The 21,122-nt window shown below is 46.2% G+C and overlaps 2 protein-coding genes and 1 non-coding gene across 10 annotated transcripts in view; all 3 read right to left on the bottom strand.

Annotated features, from left to right (window-relative positions):
- Positions 1–985: 985 nt before the first annotated feature.
- Positions 986–21,122, bottom strand: part of usp34 (ubiquitin specific peptidase 34) — a 62,029-nt gene continuing 41,892 nt past the window's right edge. For 6 of the 8 annotated variants that reach the window (XM_036949720.2, XM_090204838.1, XM_036949724.2 and 3 more), the window contains 24 exons: positions 21,018–21,103; positions 20,246–20,414; positions 19,903–19,977; positions 19,674–19,825; positions 19,143–19,296; positions 18,395–18,451; positions 17,925–18,029; positions 16,708–16,855; positions 15,281–15,411; positions 12,506–12,679; positions 11,979–12,152; positions 11,327–11,482; positions 10,830–10,987; positions 9,584–9,662; positions 8,820–8,946; positions 8,039–8,146; positions 7,774–7,878; positions 7,249–7,373; positions 6,270–6,393; positions 6,077–6,156; positions 5,759–5,899; positions 5,293–5,439; positions 4,259–4,415; positions 986–4,014 (listed from right to left, as the gene is read on the bottom strand). In XM_036949720.2, coding sequence (XP_036805615.2) covers positions 3,236–4,014; positions 4,259–4,415; positions 5,293–5,439; positions 5,759–5,899; positions 6,077–6,156; positions 6,270–6,393; positions 7,249–7,373; positions 7,774–7,878; positions 8,039–8,146; positions 8,820–8,946; positions 9,584–9,662; positions 10,830–10,987; positions 11,327–11,482; positions 11,979–12,152; positions 12,506–12,679; positions 15,281–15,411; positions 16,708–16,855; positions 17,925–18,029; positions 18,395–18,451; positions 19,143–19,296; positions 19,674–19,825; positions 19,903–19,977; positions 20,246–20,414; positions 21,018–21,103 — 3,711 coding nt within the window. In that variant the 3' untranslated portion in view covers positions 986–3,235. The remainder of the gene's footprint in view (positions 4,015–4,258; positions 4,416–5,292; positions 5,440–5,758; positions 5,900–6,076; positions 6,157–6,269; positions 6,394–7,248; positions 7,374–7,773; positions 7,879–8,038; positions 8,147–8,819; positions 8,947–9,583; positions 9,663–10,829; positions 10,988–11,326; positions 11,483–11,978; positions 12,153–12,505; positions 12,680–15,280; positions 15,412–16,707; positions 16,856–17,924; positions 18,030–18,394; positions 18,452–19,142; positions 19,297–19,673; positions 19,826–19,902; positions 19,978–20,245; positions 20,415–21,017; positions 21,104–21,122) is intronic. The other 2 variants (XM_090204837.1, XM_036949722.2) reach the window with 1 other exon arrangement.
- Positions 4,515–5,279, bottom strand: LOC149975734 (uncharacterized; the record flags this gene model as incomplete). Its single annotated transcript, XM_090206549.1, has 1 exon — positions 4,515–5,279. A coding segment is annotated over one exon (765 nt), but the record flags the coding sequence as incomplete, so codon positions are not given.
- LOC118940677 (small nucleolar RNA SNORA17) lies at positions 20,681–20,814 on the bottom strand. The gene has a single exon (XR_005037263.1). It is a non-coding gene; the product is annotated as a small nucleolar RNA SNORA17 (small nucleolar RNA).

Here is a 21,122-nt window from a genome sequence, read left to right as displayed (position 1 = left end):
ACCCCAGGTGGACCAATCAAGTTGTAGAAACATCAAGGATGATCAATGGAAACAGGACGCACCTGAACTCAATTTCGAGTCTCATAGCAAAGGGTCTGAATACTGAATATAATGTTTATTATTTTTTAAACCCCCCAAACAAAGTGTTTTGTCATTATCGGTATTGTGTGTAGAATGAAGAGAATTTAATTTTAATCCATTTTAGAATAAGATTGTAACGGCCTCCTGAGTGGTGCAGAGGTCTAAGGCACTGCATCGCAGTGGAGGGTTTGGCGGGGAGGGAATTTTACTTGGCTCATCGCACTCTAGCGATTCCTTGCGGAGGACCGGTCGCATGCAAGCTGTAGTCGGTCGTCAGTTGAACGGTGTTTCCTCCAACATATTGGTGCGGCTGGCTTCCGGGTTAAGCGAGCGGGTGTTAAGAAGCGCGGCTTGGCGGGTCATGTTTTGGAGGACGCATGACTCGGTCTTCGCCGAGCCCGTTGGGGAGTGCAGCGATCAGACAAGATCGAAATAAAATTAAAAAAAAATGATTAAAAATTCCAAATGCGCTGTATGCCTGGACGCATTGAAGCGGTTCTGGCGGCTCATGGTGGATGTATATAGTTAGCCAACATCTCAAAGTACTGCCTAGGTGATTTGTCCACACTGACGCTGAAATGGAGGCGTCAGAAAATAGACAAACTTTTAATTACATAAACAGGCTTAAAAGGCAGTCATGTTTGACAAATATAATGTAAGATACTTAACTGTTGACATACTCAAGGCACGGTTCGTTCAGAACAAAATGGTCACAAGAGCTGTGAGACAGGCCAGTGCCTGTTGCGCACCACAACATCAACCCCCATGAAATCTTAACGGAGGCAATCAGCATTTTAAAACAATTTAACCATAAAACGTAATTGTTTAAAACCTGGAAGTTGTATGTCATTTTGAGGTCTTACCTTGTTCCGAAGTAGCCTAGCAAAAATCAGACCATAAAATATTGAGGGAATGATTTTATAAAACAGTTCCTTATGCCATGGAAACCAGCATTTCTAGCAGGTTTCTATCAACTTTAATTCGTAGTCCAGCAGCCCAAGACAATCCTAGTTATATTAGCAACCCAAGCTAGCTGTTGCATCTTTAGATCTCCCCTCTTTCTAAATGCTCATCTCGGTCACATAAAACCACGGACATACGGTGCGCTGTTTTAGAACGGCTCCCGCCAATTGCATTTTGTAACATTCGAGTGTAGCCTATACTGCATTGTGCGCATTTCTGCGCTTATCATGGGCCAACCTCCCTTGGACCGGGCGCAGCCAAAAGCATATTTGGCAGTGGGGAGATACGATCATAAAACATAAAATGAGGAACTGATTCTGTGGTGCAAAGCCAGAAAGCCTGTAGGTGCTTGGCGCTTTACAGTGGGAAATCAAACTAAACATGGCATATTATTGGGGGGTTCAAATTGACCCGTTGTGCCGCAAGTTACACACCTGCCTGAAGGGTCCCTGTGTAAACTGGTCTTCAGTACCCTGTAACAAATCAACACAAATTTAAAACAGAGGATGGTCATGATAAAATACCATCACACACGCACACACTGGTCTCTCAAGACCAGGATTGGGAAACAAAGTAACCACATGTCATCTCCTCAAGGGACAGTTTCAAGAATATCTGTTTCAAAACACTGATCTAGCATTGGGGTGTGCACCATCACAACATATGACCCAGTCAGACAGATTGTTAAGGTGTAAAGTAAATCCAGAGTAAAAAAACAAAAAAAAACAAGAGCAGAGCTAATAATAGCGGCCATTTTGTGTCACAGTCTCCCCAAATACCTTTCTCAAAACTGCTGCAGTCTAAGGACCAGGTTTCTCTTGAAAACATACTCCATCTAAATGGGATACATTTGATTTGATAAAGACAAGGTTCAATTAAAATGATTGTGGTTCTTCACAGCAGTGTAAAGCATAGTGGAATAATATGTCTGGAAACATTCTAGTAAACCTTACGACCGCGGTGAAGGCTTGGGGCGGCAGGTAGCCGAGTGATTAGAGCGTTGGGCCAGTAACCGAAAGGTTACTAGATCGAATCCCCAAGCTGACAAGGTAAATATCTGTCCTTCTTCCCCTGAACAAGGCAGTTAAACCCACTGTTCCTAGGCCGTCATCTTAAATACAAATTTCTTCTTAACTGACTTGCCTAATTAAATAAAGGTTCAATAAAAAAATAATAAAAGGCTGAATGGGGGGATCCTTAAAACAATAAGTTAATCACATTGCTAAATCAATCTGATTTACTCCAGGACGTTACATAGAAAAACAGATCATAGCTCATTGTAGTTTTCAGTTCATAATTATTCATATTACAATGTATTAATTTATCCTATATTGAAAGAAATAAAAAAAAAGAAATAAAACCAGAAGCAAGAAGGACAATATGGAATGTATTTTCAGTAAATAAAATAAAGCTCCAACTGTCACACCAAGTCTGCTTTATTTCACCCACAGATATCGTGTCAAATAAAGCACCATTATATATATATATATATAAAGTCTTTATATATATATATATATATATATATCTCGTTTTCATATACACCGCCAGGCAACAACTAGAGAAGATTCTTTACAGAATCAAGTTTCTTGTGGTTCTTTTTTAATGTACAGGTAAACTTAGTTTGGATATTAACCACGGGAAAAAAAGCAAGGGACCTTTGCCTCTTTCATAAAGTACAAAACTGGCACAGAGGACACCATTTTATACAGAGTAAAAATGCAATCAAATTAAATTGCATACAGAAGAGACTAAAATTCCTGTAAACCTTTCCCCGTTACAGCAACCTCAAACAAATAAATCACTTCAAAAAGAACTGAAATCAGTAGAAATAAAAACATTTTTGCCCTTAGAAAAAATGTGCTATAGTCTTTTTATAACCATCTTTTTCGTCCAATGGATCGGCGGCTGTGCATGTTTATAGTCATTTGGGAGCATGCCGTCTAGCGCCTTCTTCTGTCATTGAAGCCGGAGAGGAGAGATCACGTGACATAACGGAGCACAAGAGCCAATCGATAGAAGCACATCAGCAGAGGCCAACGCAACACACACAGAAAAGGGAAACGACAAACAAAAGGATGAAAACAGGGAAAGAAAAGTGTTAAATGAAAGAGCATAATTCATTTAGAGAAAAGGAATAACAGACAAAAAGATATTAAAAGGGCTCATGGTGCTGACAGCAATAATGGTGATGTCACGAGGAGGCGGAGCAGGGCCCTTTCCCAGATAGTTTTATAACCACGGCGATAGTGGCCTCCACTGTCCTGTAGAGCATTTCCAGCGTGTCTGGAGGCGGGGCCGAGTTTGTCAGAGCCTGCGAGGGGGCGTGGCTACTGCACCCTGGGACCTCTGACCCCTCTCCTGCTAGCCCCAGGGCAGATGGGAAGGCCAGGTCCTCCGAGGCCAGGGTGGCCGAGCCTCCGCAAGTCTTAGAGCCCGTCTCCCTCTCCTCCTTTGTCTCATCCATTGCAGCCGTTGCTTCCCTCCGCTCTTGCTCCTCTGCTCCTGCCATGGCTGCCTGCTGAGTCTGAGACGACTGCGGCTCCTCCCCTCCCTGTCCGCTGCCGCCATACGACAACTCTCCCGTCTCCGGGAGGGAGGAAGAGGATGATGATGAGGACGACGAGGAAGAGGAAGCCTCCATCTTCTCCTCCTTGGGGGAGGCGTCCCCTGGGGGTTGGCTGCAACTGGTGGCAGCGGTAGGATCCGGTGAGGGCGGGTCGTGCTCAGTTCCCGGGTCGATGAGGGACGAGGAGTCTCTCGTCTCTGTGTCCGAGGTGCTGGTGGGAGTCAGTGCCTCCTGGTGCTCCGGCTTCAGGTCGACACATGGGGCGAGGGAGGACGTGGAGGGGGCGCAGGTGGGTCCGGAAACGGTCACACCCCCGGTGCTGGTGCCGGCGCTGGTGCCCTCCCCGGGGCCGTCGTCACTACTCATCCGCCGGCGCTTCACTGGGGTGGCGCCCTCTTCCTCCACTGAGAAAAAAGAAACTCCGGTGATTAACCTTCACATCTGTATACAGGTACTACCATCATTAGCATATTCAACTTCAATTCAACATTTCCCAACGAGTTTAAATGATACAGAGTCCAACCCCGTTATCTGCTTACACTATTATGTGACAACAGGCTGAAAGGGACACCACATTTGACTACCATCAAAGCGTTTAAATGTTTCTTGTTTGTGACAGTACACTGTGTGCATGAGTGTGTGTCGTACCTTTGGCCTTGCGGTCCTTGGCCTCCAGTTCGAGCGCGCTGCGTTGCTGCACACAGGCGCTACACTTGGACAGCAATTCCTGCAGGGCCGGACCCAGAGCCGGGTCCAGCGCCTGGGGGGTGTGTATGGACAACATCAACGCCAACGCTCGCAGGTCCTAACGAGAGGGAGGGAGCGGAACAAAAGAACAGTGATTATCTAGTAGAGAAAAGCATGTGAACAGGGAATCACAGTCAGGTAAGGCATGACTATGGAATTAACGATTGCAGCATGAATACGGCCTGAATAGTGCATTAACAGAAAGTGAAGACGTGAATAGTGTATTATCAGAATGTGAATAAGACGTGAATAGTGCATTATCAGAATGTGAATAAGACGTGAATAGTGCATTATCAGAATGTGAATAAGACGTGAATAGTGTATTATCAGAATGTGAATAAGACGTGAATAGTGTATTATCAGAATGTGAATAAGACGTGAATAGTGTATTATCAGAATGTGAATAAGACGTGAATAGTGTATTATCAGAATGTGAATAAGACGTGAATAGTGCATTATCAGAATGTGAATAAGACGTGAATAGTGTATTATCAGAATGTGAATAAGACGTGAATAGTGTATTATCAGAATGTGAATAAGACGTGAATAGTGTATTATCAGAATGTGAATAAGACGTGAATAGTGTATTATCAGAATGTGAATAAGACGTGAATAGTGTATTATCAGAATGTGAATAAGACGTGAATAGTGTATTATCAGAATGTGAATAAGACGTGAATAGTGTATTATCAGAATGTGAATAAGACGTGAATAGTGTATTATCAGAATGTGAATAAGACGTGAATAGTGTATTATCAGAATGTGAATAAGACGTGAATAGTGTATTATCAGAATGTGAATAAGACGTGAATAGTGTATTATCAGAATGTGAATAAGACGTGAATAGTGCATTATCAGAATGTGAATAAGGCGTGAATAGTGCATTATCAGAATGTGAATAAGGCACGAATAGTGCATGAATAAGGGGTACTGACAGCGTTGAGAAGGCCGCTGGTCTTGCTCAGCTCCAGGCGGTGCGAGGCCAGTTCGGGCTGTAGGCTGTGGTACTCGTTCAGCAGGTTGGTCACCAGCAGACTAATCAGGTTGGCGCAGCTGGGGCCTGACAGCACCTGGCTCTGGACCTGAGAGATGACACACACACTTACGTCCATGCACTCGCAAGGCACATCAACTTGGTATTTGAAGTAGCAAGGGGCTAGCCTGAGTCCCAGATCAGATTATGCAGTCTTGCTAACATGCAGTCTTGCTAACATCATTGGGGTCATTTGAAGTTGATAAGACGGCAAAACAGATCTGGGACTCAGGCTACACATGAAACCTTGGTAAAGGGTGCACTTCGTCATTGGATGCATAAATGAAATTACAGGCTATAAACGGGCTAAAGCAGAGGCTGTCAGCTTTGAAATAAACGGATGGTAGCGATGGCTCCAAGATGGCTACCTTGTGCAGGAAGCAGGTGAGGAAGGAATAGGCCATGTTGTTGTTGAGGAAGGTCCTCTCGTCCATCAGGATGCACTTGATGTACTCGCCGAACGCCGGGTCCTCGCACAGAAGCTTCACACATGTCTTAGCCAGGGTTGACTACAGAACAGGATAGGAGATGTCAGTAGATTGAGGCGTGTTAAGTGTGTCAGTAGATTTTGATGCGTGTTAAGTGTGTTTGCAAGTGAGAGAGAAATAGTGTACGGTGACTGTATTTGAGTGAGTGTGCATGTTAAAGTGTGTGTGCGCGCGTCTGTGTAAGGGTGTGCTATTTACCTGAGACTGGCAAAGCTCCGTCCACAGCTTGGGGAAGAGGGCCAAGTGCAGAGGCAAGCCCTCATACGCTATCAGGACACCTGGAGTCAGAGATATGGTCATATTGGAGACCCCAGATACACAACCATACAGCCTCTTAGGTCATTAGATATATAAACATTAGAAATGCATCCACACACAAACCCCCACTTACTCAGTTTGACAAGGGTCTCCGTGAACTTCTCGCAGTTGATGGCGACTCGACACAGCAGGTGGATGAACTGGTGGTAGGACAGAAAGTAGTCTTGGAGCATCCGGTCATACACCTCATCTTTACCCTGAGAGCGAGAGAGAGACAGAGCGAGAGAGAGACAGAGCGAGAGAGAGACAGAGCGAGAGAGAGAGACAGAGCGAGAGAGAGAGACAGAGAGAGAGAGAGAGACAGAGCGAGAGAGAGAGACAGAGCGAGAGAGAGAGACAGAGAGAGACAGAGACAGAGACAGAGACAGAGACAGAGAGAGAGAGAGAGAGAGAGAGAGAGAGAGAGAGAGAGAGAGAGAGAGAGAGAGAGAGAGAGAGAGAGAGAGAGAGAGAGAGAGAGAGAGAGAGAGAGAGAGAGAGACAGAGAGAGACAGAGAGAGACAGAGAGAGACAGAGAGAGAGAGAGAGAGAGAGAGAGAGAGACAGAGAGACAGAGAGAGAGAGAGACAGAGAGACAGAGAGAGAGAGAGAGAGAGAGAGAGAGAGAGAGAGAGAGAGAGAGAGAGAGAGAGAGAGAGACAGAGAGACAGAGACATGGAAGTTGATGATCCTTCTCAACGACAGCAAGAAGACCACACTAGCACAAACATACACACAGAATGAACAGACCTTGAACTGAGAAGAAACATGCATACATAAACCACTTAATTTCGCCCAGAGGAAACTTCAGTTGTGGCACTATCGGGCACCGTTTCCACTTATCCAACCATTCTTTTAACCAGGTAGGACAGATTTAATTTAAGATAAGACACCAGGTAAGCCATCAAGAACAATCTCCCCAGAAACAAAGATCCTCTTCGGCATTAAGACCACTGGTCTGTTAACTACCATCAATACTTAAGATAACATGAACTTTGGCACGAAGCTTAAGAAACTGACGAACCGGCCAAGAGACATGAGACAAAGCAGTGGTACTATTCAGAGACACACACCTTGCTGGTCTCCACCATGGAAGGCAGGAGGCACATGTTGAGTTCAGGTCTGGGAGGCCGGATGTTGTTCTTGCCTCCCATCAACTTGATGTTCTCTCTGCAGGGCAGGTAAGGCCCAAAGGACACTGTGCACAAAGAGAGAGTCACATTCAGACAAATCACAGAGGGACAAATCCTAGCTGGTTTTACGCAAATCTACAGCAACATTTATGTCAACGGGAGATTTAGACACAAAAAATAAAGGCATGTTGATTTTCTTTCTCGATATCTGAAGGACAGTTGAGAGACTGCCTCAGGCACGGAGAGGCCAGGACAGTCAGACTCCCTGGTACTCTGGCATGCACTAGGAGAACCAGAGGTTACAGACAGAGCCAGGGTCCTTAGGATAGCATGCTGCCTCATATGATATGTGAACTGTGTCGTATTATCAAATCATCATGATTATTTTCATGATTGCTTGTGTTGGTCCTCATTAACTTGCGTCAGTACATAAGTTGTTAGTGTAGCAGTTGGAGGGGGACTCACTAGGGATGTTGCTGTGGTGGTAGGTGCAGTGGTTGTGCTGCAGGAAGGGCACCAGCGTGTGCAGGAAGTCATGGGGACTCAACAGGACCAGCTCCTTCAGAACATCTGGGCGGGGGAACAGAAATACACAGGAACTACTAGTGACATCAAGTCGAGTGATTGGAATTGTTCCAAAGGTCTACTGTATATAAGTTGTGGAATAGTTTAGAGGGGAAATGTGGTCAAATATTATCCAAACGGTGTGTGTGTGTGTGTGTGTTCTTACCCAAGCAGGCGTTGCGGAGCTCCGGGGGGCTGTAGGAGTTGAGGAGGGTGAGCAGCTTGTGGGCAAAGTCTATCCTCTCCTGCCACTGGATAAGAGCCTGCTTCACATCTACAGGAGAACAACACAGGTTACACAGAGACTTTACATCAGGGTCCTTAAATAAAAAGGCAAGTCATTGAGCTCTAGTTAACAAAAAGGCAAGAACACAGGGCTTATTCACAAGGGAGTCAATCTTAACGTTCACTTCAGTCAAATGTTCTCTTAGTCATTAGTCATGCACTGATGTCAATGGGAAACAGAACATTTGACTGACATTAGGTTTTGCGACAAGGTAGGTCAGTATAGAATAAATATCTTCAAAGTAATGACTCGGGATGTCGGTTGTGGCATGAAAGCTTATTTTTAGTAATAATACTTGTTCACATTTTACCACTTTAGATTCTACAAAACAATAAAAGTAAGTTACTAGCAAAAGCCAGGATACTTGTCAAATAACTGGCATGTTCTCTTTTTGTTTACTTCCTGTCGCAGGGCATTCTGGTACTTGCAGTCAATAGCGTAATCCAATACCAATTTATACAACAGAAATATATACGTAGTTCTCAATCTCCATCACATGAATTGTAATACAATTTTACTCTTACTTACGTAACTGTAAAATAAAACTAAAATAACATATCTTTAGATAGAGCTCAATGAATGAACAGTAAACATGAACTCTGTAACCCATTCAAGTTACAACATCCAGAGAGGAGGGGGAGGGAGGGCAGCTTTCGCTGACCTTTGCGCTGCAGATAGGGCCGCGTGGCCTTGAGTACCGACAGGAAGATGGACAGCAGCTCCACCAGGTCCCCCGTCACATGACACGCTGTGGCCTCGTGGTACATCATGTGCAGGGTGTTGAACGACTGCACACAGAGGTCAAATGACAGGCAACGGTTTATGTTTGAAATTAAACCTGACCCTTAACGTTCCTACACTTTACAGTAAAATATTATTTTACTGGATACAGTTCACAATGAAGAAACTGTAACAAACTACTAACATCATTTGCAGGGTGTTGAATGACTGCAGGATGGAGAGAGAGGGAGGGAGGGAGGGAGGGAGGGAGGGAGGGAGGGAGGGAGGGAGGGAGGGAGGGAGGGAGGGAGGGAGGGAGGGAGGGAGGGAGGGAGGGAGGGGCATGTCAAATGACAGGTCATGATTTATGCAACAGCTGATGTCATGATAAACCTCTACGGACACCCTTTACCTTGAGAAACGTATAGAAAAATATATATAAAATCTCTTATAACGGACATAAACTACATTAAATGCTCATATTATTTACATTTTGAACCCGTTAACCCCAACCAAATCTTGATTTCCGCTAGCCGAGTGATGAACGAGACTTTTCGAAATGTGACGAGTCTACCCCCAACCCCACTCCTAAAACCAACTCAAAATTATGATATACAAGCCAGTGAAATGACGCAATGTATAAAATGGTTAAATATAAGCCCAATGACCATAATTTGTAAATGTGTGCAGAATGTCTGGTCGTACCTCTGTCATGAGGATGAGTCCTCTGTTGAAGACCACCAGCAGTCGGTCCTCATCGTTCTCCAATAACACACGGAAGGCACTGGGAGGAAGGACACAAAACACCAGATACATTATATCATAGACATCTACTGGATTTCACATAGCTTTCTCTGCACGTGATCTCCTCTCTCTGTGTGTGTGTGTGATCTCCTCTCTCTGTGTGTGTGTGTGTGTGTGATCTCCTCTGTGTGTGTGTGTGTGTGTGTGTGTGTGTGTGTGTGTGTGTGTGTGTGTGTGTGTGTGATCTCCTCTCTGTGTGTGTGTGTGTGTGTGTGTGATCTCCTCTCTGTGTGTGTGTGTGTGTGTGTGTGTGTTCTCCTCTCTGTGTGTGTGTGTGTGTGTGTTCTCCTCTGTGTGTGTGTGTGTGTGTGTGTGTGTGTGTGATCTCCTCTCTGTGTGTGTGTGTGTGATCTCCTCTCTGTGTGTGTGTGTGATCTCTGTGTGTGTGTGTGTGTGTGATCTCTGTGTGTGTGTGATCTCTGTGTGTGTGTGTGTGTGTGTGATCTCTGTGTGTGTGTGTGTGTGTGTGATCTCTCTGTGTGTGTGTGTGTGTGATCTCTCTGTGTGTGTGTGTGTGTGATCTCTCTGTGTGTGTGTGTGTGTGTGATCTCTCTGTGTGTGTGTGTGTGTGTGATCTCTCTGTGTGTGTGTGTGTGTGTGATCTCTCTGTGTGTGTGTGTGTGTGTGTGATCTCTCTGTGTGTGTGTGTGTGTGTGTGATCTCTCTGTGTGTGTGTGTGTGTGTGTGTGTGTGTGTGTGTGTGTGTGTGTGTGTGTGTGTGTGTGTGTGTGTGTTCTCCTCTCTGTGTGTGATCTCCTCTCTGTGTGTGATCTCCTCTCTGTGTGTGATCTCCTCTCTGTGTGTGATCTCCTCTCTGTGTGTGATCTCCTCTCTGTGTGTGATCTCCTCTCTGTGTGTGATCTCCTCTCTGTGTGTGATCTCCTCTCTGTGTGTGATCTCCTCTCTGTGTGTGATCTCCTCTCTGTGTGTGATCTCCTCTCTGTGTGTGATCTCCTCTCTGTGTGTGATCTCCTCTCTGTGTGTGATCTCCTCTCTGTGTGTGATCTCCTCTCTGTGTGTGATCTCCTCTCTGTGTGTGATCTCCTCTCTGTGTGTGATCTCCTCTCTGTGTGTGATCTCCTCTCTGTGTGTGATCTCCTCTCTGTGTGTGATCTCCTCTCTGTGTGTGATCTCCTCTGTGTGTTACCTGATGAGTGTGGTCCAGCAGGAGCGTCCGTCCAGACAGCGAAGGTAGCAGCTGATGGTGGTCTTCTTAAACTGCTTGACGTCCTCCAGCTCCTCCTCCCTCATGTCCGACCGCTGGGCCACAAACAGCTGCATCAGGTTGAACAGCTCCTCCACCGCCTGCAGAGGGACAGACACACCAGACACTGGTCAGAGATTCAACAGAGACAAACGCAAATCAACCTCATACAGGAGTCAGAGAGCCCCTCTAGAAACATCTTCAGAGGCCTAGCCCTCACTATTACCCATCTGATCTCTTCATGAAGTGCCTAGGGGATGTTTCTGGACAGGGCACATGCCTGAGGGGGTTATATACATAGGCAGTATAACAGAGGGGTAGATAGTCGGCTGAGGCAGTAAGAGAGAAAACAGACAACACACACCAGCACCCAGTCAGAATCAGGGAATCTTCCCATTATACACAAAAGGGACAGAGAGTCAGTCAGCCGGACCACCCACCCCTGGGTACTGGCTGGCGTGTGGCGTCAGGTTCTTGAAGGCCCACTGGATGTTCTGGTGCGAGGCCAGCTGGCGGGTGAAGGCGGGCGACTGCTCGCAGCACATCCTCAGGATGCCGTAGTACGCCGGCAGCATTCCCCGGTTGAACAGCACCACCTGTTGGGAAAGCAGGCTTTTAGACTCGCCTCTAGCGACTGGCCTACATTCTTTCTTTGACTGTTGTGTTCCTGCTGGTAACATTTTTACATTTACAACTTGTTCTTGGATAAACAGCTAAGAAAAAGTTGCGTTTCAGAGACTGCCGCTCTTCGCTAGTCGAAGGCGCTTCTTTGCACCGAAGGTTAAAACTACTGAACTGTTGGACGTAGGGGCAGGGAGTTTGGTAAACATTAAGTTGGAATGGACAGTAGTCTGTGGCAGTAGCGTGGTAGCTGTTGTGGCAAACATGCACGACGCAACTCATCACCTACTGGAGGTAGAATCATGCAACTTGGTAAACATGCTCCAGATGGGTATCGCCTTTGCCCATTTTAGTGTCAACGGTTGACCAAGTGGTACTGTTTCTATTGCTAGGACCTCGTTGCCTCTGCTCACAGCTAGATTTATTTTAAAATAATTAGGGTGTCTCTGCAGCTAGATTTATTATTTCCACCTCCTGGTCGTCGTGGTCGGCCAGGATGTAGTTGAAGGCGATGTTCTTAGTGACCACGGGGTTCTGGACGACCAGCCGGACGTTCTCGGGACACTCCATACACACGTTGTGCCAGAAAGAGAGCAGGGCCTGCTTGTTGTGGTTCGTGGCGATGGCTGGTTCAGACAGCTTGGGCTGTGTGTGGGGGGGGAGACATGGAGAAAGATCAGAGAAGTGTTCTTACTGCAGCTCAACTATTTCATTACGATCAGTAGCGTTATTCTTCAATAAGGTGTGTACACCTTGGTGTACAGGTGAACACACCACAGAGGAAGAGAAAAAGGAACCAAACAAACCTAAAAAGGTAGTTAATATGCTTCATTATTTTAATTTTAAGTGTACGCCTTGAGATGTACTAAATACCTGTATTCATTCTAGTGCACAAACAGACTTCTAATGACTTCTATGAATAACATGCAAATCTAATACTAGTCTAATTTATCACACTCAACTCTTCCCAAAGCAAACAAAGCCCTTTCAACCCTCACCTGGAAGAGGTTCCACAGGTCCATGAAGTAACCGGAGAACATGAGCTTCTCCGTCTTGGAGATGAGGCAATAGGTCATGAAGCTGAAGTACTGCACCAGCTTGGTGGTCCCATGTACCGCCGCGTCCACGTACAGCTTGGCCCGGCCCAGCAGGCCCAGAAGCAGGTTGTACACCTGGTACAGGAGCCAAGGGAAAGATGGGAGATATTACTCTGTATTTTTCATTTTTCATACAAAAATAAACATCACTTCAAAACAGTTCCTATGAAACACGGACACTTCAATCTAAATCGCTGTACATGAACAATACAATTTCCCTAAAAGATACAGTAAGTCTCCTTTATGGGTTGTAAATTAAATCCACTAATCCCAGTATCAATACAATATTTGTACTTGAAGTCTTTCGAAATAGAAGATATCATCCAAAGTCTGAGCAGGTGATCAGAAAATACCAGGAAATGGTTATTATTGCCGAGACCTGATTGGTCGAAACGTTGTCACTAACGATGGACACCGGTTTGACCTGATCCCATTTTAATTGTGTAATTAGCTCATTCGTGGTAGTAATCTTGTTATGGGTTAGGTTGTTGGAGCTTGTGTGTTATTGTAGGGGCAAGGGGAAGTACAAAAAGTGTCGGTCTCAGGTCACACACTGTTAGTGCTGTATATTAACATTCTAAGGAAGTAGGTAAGAGAGCAACAGTCGGGTTGATGTTATGCCAAGTTAATTTCTGAAGAACAAGGGCAAGGAGAGGTGGAACTCAACATCAATGTGAGGACAAGAGTTGAAGAGGGAGGAAACATCTGTGGGGGGGCCAGAGGGGCCCCAACGACACTAACTACAGCTCTCGCTCTCACACAGGCACAAAAGGTTCTGGACACCAACAAAGAGGCACAGACCTAGTTTCCGCCCAGCAACAGAGACTAATTGTTTATCTTAGATGTACAAGAAGGGGAGATCTGCCCAGTCGGGGTATAAATATATATGCTTGTGTAACTTTCATGCAGGGACGGTCCTTGCCTTTCTGCCGCCCGAGGAGAGACAAACAGTTGAAAAGACGTCGGCTCACGCTTTTATTGACCGAGAACACGTTCTCATTTACAGCAACGACCTGGGGAATAGTTACAGGGGATGAACGAGCCAAATGTACGCTGGGGATGATTAGGTGGCCGTGATGGTTTGAGGGCCAGATTGGGAATTTAGCCACAACACCGGGGTTAACACCCCTACTCTAACAATAAGTGCCATGGGATCTTTAGTGAACACAGAGTCAGAACACACGTTTAATGTCCCATCCAAAAGATGGCACCCGACACAGGGCAGTGTCCCCTGCTATGTTTTTTAGACCTGAGGAAAGAGTGCCTCCTACTGGCCCTCCAACACCACTTCCAGCAGCATCTGGTCTCCCATCCAGGGACCAACCCTGCGTAGCTTCAGAAGCAAGCCAGCAGTGGGATGCAGGGTGGTAATGCTGCTGGCTTATTGGGGTGCAGCCATTTGTAAAACAGGCCTTATTAGTCCCGATTCCTGTGACTAATCAATTTGGCTATTGAAGCTCTGAATATCAGCCACCCAACTTTATCAGGAGTTATCGTGAGCCTATTTGCAATGTGTTTGCACAACAGGAAATGCAGAAATATTAAAATGTTTCGCTATGATCAACTTGTCAAAAAATGTACAGATACACTGATCATGACAATGGGGTGAAACTCCTGGACAACAGTTGTGATTGTAGATTCTATACGGTCCATTTCACTTTGACCTGTCCTGTTTAGGAAATATTGTTTGTTAATGTGACAAGAGTAGTTTTTATTTGATTGGGCGCAATTTAGTTTGATCAGAGAAACCTGCATGATGTAAAAAGTCTGTCTTAATAAATTGTCAAATTTTATCTGCAGCCTGTAGACTATAGAAAAGGCCACGTACTCATTCTACCATGTGCTTTAAATCGGCTACATGATTTGCGTTAGATGTTCTTTTTATTCTTTTTTTTATTTTTCCTCCCCAATTTCGTGGTATCCAATTGTTTAGTAGCTACTATCTTGTCTCATCGCTACAACTCCCGTACGGGCTCGGGAGAGACGAAGGTTGAAAGTCATGCGTCCTCCGATACACAACCCAACCAAGACGCACTGCTTCTTAACACAGCGCGCATCTAACCCGGAAGCCAGCCGCACCAATGTGTCGGAGGAAACACCGTGCACCTGGCAACCTCGGTTAGCACGCACTGCGCCCGGCCCGCCACAGGAGTCGCTGGTGCGCGATGAGACAAGGATCTCCCTACCGGCCTGGGCGCGAACCCAGAGTCTCTGGTGGCACAGCTGGCGCTGCAGTACAGCGCCCTTAACCACTGCGCCACCCGGGAGGCCAGATGTTATTTTTGACCAAACGTTGATGGAGCGCCGCATCTCTGCAATAGCACCCTGGAGAAGTGCACTGGGAATGGACAAGCTAAATATTTTAAAAGCCCTGGCTGAGAGAAATTGTCATTGTTTTAGGGCAGAATTGTGTGAGGTTTTATGTGTTTTTGTTGGTATCAGTTAAGCTCAGAATATGCCGCCCTCATCAATCTGCCGCCATAAGTGGACGCCTAATCCTGCATAACGAGCAGGCAGGCCCTGTTGGCTCTATTTGCATGTTACACTATTTAGCTGAAGCATCCAGGTGGGTGAATAAATCTGGTCTGAGCTTTTCCTCGGTGTCTGTCTGTACCTTGAGTAGAACCTAAACACTATTAAAACACAGGGAGACAGGACTGCAGTGTGTAACCGTACCTGGTGGAGCACCACGGTGGTGTCGGGGGACAGGGGCAGGTCCCGCGTGGGGATGTGGAGGGAACGCGTGGAGCGGAACATCTGGCGGAACGAGTTGCTGGGAATCAGGGAGACCAGGAGGTAGGCTGCCGCTAGAGGGACAGAGGGAGAACTCAGAGTTAGAGCAGCGTTTTGCCTCGATGTCTGTCCTTTTTGTATTTCTAGGCCAGCTTTCCACACAATCGTCCTTTTGCTAGAGTGAGAAGAGAATGATGGGGATGAGTAGAATGGCCTTCCTGAGCAGCTCAGTGACTTTAAACGTTGGACGGGCCAACAAGTCAGTTGGTCAAATCTCTTCCCTGATAAGAGCTGCCCCGGTCAACTGTAAGATCAGATAGATGCAGGCCAGATTGTGCAAGGCCAGGGTTCTAAGCACCACATAGCTTAAGCATGGAAATGCTGAACAGGATGGAGTGGCATTGTGTTGTAGTGAAATCTTTATTTCATGTGTTTGCTTTATGGACTTCTTTCAAAGACGTCGTTGCAGCGCCATCTACTTGTATTTATTTTTGGAGGGCAACTCCTACTCAAATGAACTTTGTCATTGTTGACGTCAACATTATTATTCTGATACCACTATTTTTGTACCATACTCTTGTTTTATTCTGTTGAATGAAAAGGTTGAGACCACGGCTCAATTTAGACTGCAACTATGTAACAATTGTCTTAAGAGGCTGCATGTTTCATCTCAGGAGTTCGTGTTCAGCAAGTGGAAATGTGTCTGATAAGCAGTAAGAAGTTTGTTGATGGACATTTACATTGAGTTTAAGTTTGAATAAATTTAAGATGTACTTGGGTATCACTGCTACACACAATACCTGGTTTGTGGCACGCTACCTGCCCCAATGCATAGTGGCAACTGTAAAGTTTGGTGGAGGAGGAATAATGGTCTGGGCTAGGCCCCTTAGTTTCAGTGAAGGGAGATCTTAACGCAACAGCATACAATTACATTCTAGACGATTCTGTACTTCCGACTTTGTGGCAATAGTTTGGGAAGACCCTTTCCTGTTTCAGCATGACAATGCCCCCACGCACAAAGCAAGGTCCATACAGAAATGGTTTGTCAAGATCGGTGTGGAAGAACTTGACTGGCCTGCACAGAGCCCTGACCTCAACCCCATAGAACACTTTTGGGATGAATTGGAACGCTGCGAGCCAGGCCTAATACTCGTGGCTGAATGGAAGCAAGTCTCCGCAGCAATGTTCCAACATCTAGTGGAAAGCCTTCCCAGAAGAGTGGAGGCTGTTTTTGCAGCAAAGGGGAGACCAACTCCATATTAATGGCCATGATTTTGGAATGACAAGTACGACAAGCAGGTGTCCATATACTTTTGCAGTGTAGTCAGTAAGAATTTCCAGACAGAGAAAGACATCACAAGGGTTCTTACAGGTGCGGACACGGGGGTAGTTGTGGGCCAGTAGAAAGCGCTCCACCCAGTTTTCCATGTTCTGCAGCACCCAGCTGTGAGCCAGCTTGTTCCTGGGGGTCTGCACCGCCAACCAGTCCAGACACTGGCTAGGGTTGTACTCTATCACCTGGGAGAGAACACACACACAACAAATATTTTTGGCAACGGCATCAAGATCAACTGAAATAACTTGATAATGTGGATTAAGGACAAATAGATGGATAAATTTATGTTTAACTGAAGTAACTTGATAAAGAACAATGAATCAGATGAACCTATGTGCCCTCAAAGACCATCACTAAGCTAAGGACCCTGGGACTGAACACCTCCCTTTGCAACTGGATCCTGGACTACCTGTCGGGCCGCTCCCAGGTGGTGAGGGTAGGCAACAAGACATCCGCCCCGCTGACCATCAACACTGGGGCCCCTCAGGGGCACGTGCTTAGTCCCCTCCTATAATCCCTGTTCACCCACGACTGAGTGGCAACGCCTAACTCCAACACCATCATTAAGTTCGCTGACGACACGACGGCGGTAGGCCTGATCACCGACGACAAGACAGCCTATAGGAGGGTTAGTGACCTGGCAGTGTGGTGCCAGGACAACAACCTCCTCTCTCAACCTCAGCAAGACAAAAGGAGCTGATCAGTGACTCCAGGAAACGGAGAGCCGAGCACGCTACCATCCACATCGACGGGCTGTAGTGGCGTGGGTCGAGAGCTTCAAGTTTCTCACTTAGGAATTAACATGATCCACACACACACCAGCAGTCGTGAAGGCGGCACAGCGCCCCTTGCCCCTCAGGAGGCTGAAACGATTTGGCATGGGCCCTCAGATTCTCAACAAAGTTCTACAGCTGCACCATTGAGAGAATCTTGCCTGGCTGAGTCACCGCTTGGTACGGAAACTGCTAGACTATCTGCATTGACCCTTTTTGCACCAGCTCTCGACTCAACACATACGCTGCTGCTACTGCTTGTTATCTATCCTGTTGCCGAGTCACTCGACCCCTACCTATATGTACTCAATGACCTTGTACCCCTGCACCAAGATATCATTATTTATTCCTTTTATTATTATAATTGTATATCTAAACCGTTGGGAAGGGCCCGTAAGGATCACTTAGTCTACACCTGCTGTTTATGAAGCATGTGACCAATAACATTGGATTTTATGTTGAGTGTGTGTGACCGTACCTCCCAGATCCTCTGTAATATGTATGAGGCGAAGGAAGGCATGCCCGGAGGACCACCTGACAGCTCCATCAGCATGGTGAGCAGCTTGAAGAAAGGGTTTGCCGCCTAAAAGAGGGACGGAGAGAGAGAGAGAGAGAAGGGGGCGGAGAGAGAGAGAAGGGGGCGGAGAGAGAGAGAAGGGGGCGGAGAGAGAGAGAAGGGGGCGGAGAGAGAGAGAAGGGGGTGGAGAGAGAGAGAAGGGGGCGGAGAGAGAGAGAAGGGGGCGGAGAGAGAGAGAGAAGGGGGCGGAGAGAGAGAGAGAAGGGGGCGGAGAGAGAGAGAGAAGGGGGCGGAGAGAGAGAGAGAAGGGGGCGGAGAGAGAGAGATGAGAGAAAGTAGAGAACATTTAAGGGATAAATTGAGATTTGTACAAACTAATAGAGTTGGATAATATATTGAGAGCATTATGTATTAAAAGTATAGGTTCTCACATCAGTGCTTACCTCAGGCGTCAGTTTAGCGATAGAGGTGAAGAGCATGGATACAATCTGGAATAGAACACAGGAGAAATTTGATTTGATTTATTTCATCTTTATTTAACCAGGTAGGCAAGTTGAGAACAAGTTCTCATTTACAATTGCGACCAAGATAAAGCAAAGCAGTTCGACACATACAACTGAGTTACACATGGAGTAAAACAAATAATACAGTAGAAAAATAAGTCTATATACAATGTGAGTAAGTGAGGTGAGATAAGGGAGGTAAAGGCAAAAAAAAAGGCTGTGGTGGCGAAGTAAATACAATATAGCAAGTAAAACACTGGAATGGTAGATTTGCAGTGGAAGAATGTGCAAAGTAGAGATATAAATAATGGGGTGCAAAGGAGCAAAATAAATACAGTAGGGAAAGAGGTAGTTGTTTGGGCTAAATTATAGATGGGCTAGGTGCAGTAATCTGTGAGCTGCTCTGACAGCTGGTGCTTAAAGCTAGTGAGGGAGATAAGTGTTTCCAGTTTCAGAGATTTTTGTAGTTCGTTCCAGTATGTAATAATAATACAAATTTGGTGGGTGCCTATATAGTCATTTTTCAAACATGTAAAAGTGTGTATTAATACAAATTGGAAATGTGCTTTTTGCAAATTCCAACTCTCCCCGAGACACCCTCGGAGAGTGGGGTCACGGTCAGGGTCTGCCATTAACAACGGTGACGTGTTTGTTTGTGGGTGCGTGTTAAGCGTACGTGCTCGGCCAGGCGGTTGTTGTAGCGACACAGGCTGAAGATGAGGTTGCAGGTCTGCCTGATGTTGATGCCGTCTCGGATGTGCTGGAAGAGGAAGGGGAAGCCTTTCCCCCCGGTCAGGGCTGCCATGTCACTCTGGGACAGAGTCAGGTGTCTGGAGAGAGACGGAGGAAGAAAATGAGATTAGAATGAAGGTGAAATTAAACATGCGAAGAAGTGGGAGGATTTGATAGTGACAACAGCGAATACATTGGGTGCTGTATGTGGTAGTATTTATAGCTAACTTTTGGGCTGTATTGCGAACACTATGTTGTCCTGCGCCAAAACTATGAACATTTCCTGTGACCCAGCAAATGTACAATACCAAATTGTCTAGTCACAACAATTTTCTAGTTCTGGGTGATACACAACTTGTCCAGTAACATTTACTAATCTCACTTTGCTAGTAGCAGGTCAAATCCCTGTGCCATACATATGGCTTTCCTGTGTCCCAAGTGGTGCCGTGACCGTCTCTGCCCGGCAGTGCCCTACCTCTCAGAGCGGGACTGTTCCACCAGCAGGGCGATGAGAGCTATCATCTTCTCCAAGGCGGCCGGGCGGTACTTCTCTTCCGCCAGGGACAAGATGTCCTCCTCCTCGTCCTCCTCTTCGCCCTCCTCCTCAGACAGCACCTCCACCTGGGGCTGGGGTGACCGGGTCATTACACACACCATCACAGTAACACACACACACACACACACACAAACTAGCGTATACTTACGTTCTCAGGCCCCTTGGTGCCCATGTAGAAGTGCACCATGATAGAAATGGCTTGTAGGGACAGAAGGAACTGACTCTGGAGGAATGACAAAAGAGAAAAACAGACCGTTGGCAAAAACTTGTTCTCTAAAAACACTTAGCCATGCATCTTGGTGAGGTAATACCAAGGTCATGGGGTTCAAGCCCTGCAGGAAACAGAAAACATACTGAAAATGTATGCACAGGCCTCTGGTCAAAAGCAGTACACTGTCGGTAATAGGGTGCCATTTGGAACTCATTTGGGATTTTTTTTAAAGTGTCATGAGCATATTCCTATAAAATGACTATTGTTATCCACGACACACCTCCTCCTCTCCCATCTTGGCGAACTCGTAGAGGAAGGCGAAGTACTCGGTCAGGTGTTTGCTGTGGGGCTTGACGCCATGCTCCATGATGGACAGCAGCGTCTTGACGAAGCGCGTCACGCACGAGCGGCTGCCGATGTCCTCCACCGGCCCGTCCATGTCGTCAGACCTGGAGGCCGCACACAGGAAGTCACATCAGACAACTTCTCAGGTCATGTTCATTCAGTACCAAACAAATGAAAATGGACTGAAACAGAAAGGGACTACCTTGAACTCCCATTTTCGTTTTGTGATGCAAAGCATTTCGAAACATTCTCTTGAGTACCTTAATGAACATGACCCAGGTGATACAGTGGAATTAAACTTGGGAGTTTTCCCTGAGTTTGTCCAGAACATTATCAATCTAAACTTCTTTGGTTAGTGACCATTTCTCTCCATGTTGTGCCACAAAACTCCAAGTGCCCACAGTGCTAGGACAACTTGGTGACACGTGGCGCCTTTCTCTCAGCCAGCTAATGACAGACAGACACAACACGGTGATGTCACACTGCATCGCCTCTAGTGGCAGCAAAACATGATCAGCTCAAGAGCCACGTTATAGACGATTCATGGGATATCAGAAGCTAGTTTAATGTGGGAAAAATTCTAAAAATAAAATGTACGCGTAAGCCATCAATTGTTTACGCTATAAAGCTTACAAATTAACATGTTTCTGAGTTGTGAGTGATTGATTGGCTGGTTGATTGATTTCTACATAAGCAACCATTCCTACCCGTCCTCCATGCCAGGTTGTAGGTAGAGGTGGGCGTGGACTGGCCGCAGCCTCTGGATGACATGGATACACAGCCTCTGAAACATCTGATGGGGGAAAACAGGG

The sequence above is a fragment of the Oncorhynchus mykiss genome, chromosome 17, assembly GCF_057628025.1.
Source record: "Oncorhynchus mykiss isolate SJ-2025 chromosome 17, ASM5762802v1, whole genome shotgun sequence".
In the NCBI taxonomy this organism is placed as follows: Eukaryota; Metazoa; Chordata; class Actinopteri; order Salmoniformes; family Salmonidae; genus Oncorhynchus; species Oncorhynchus mykiss.
This window is presented reverse-complemented; position numbering and strand designations above follow the sequence as displayed.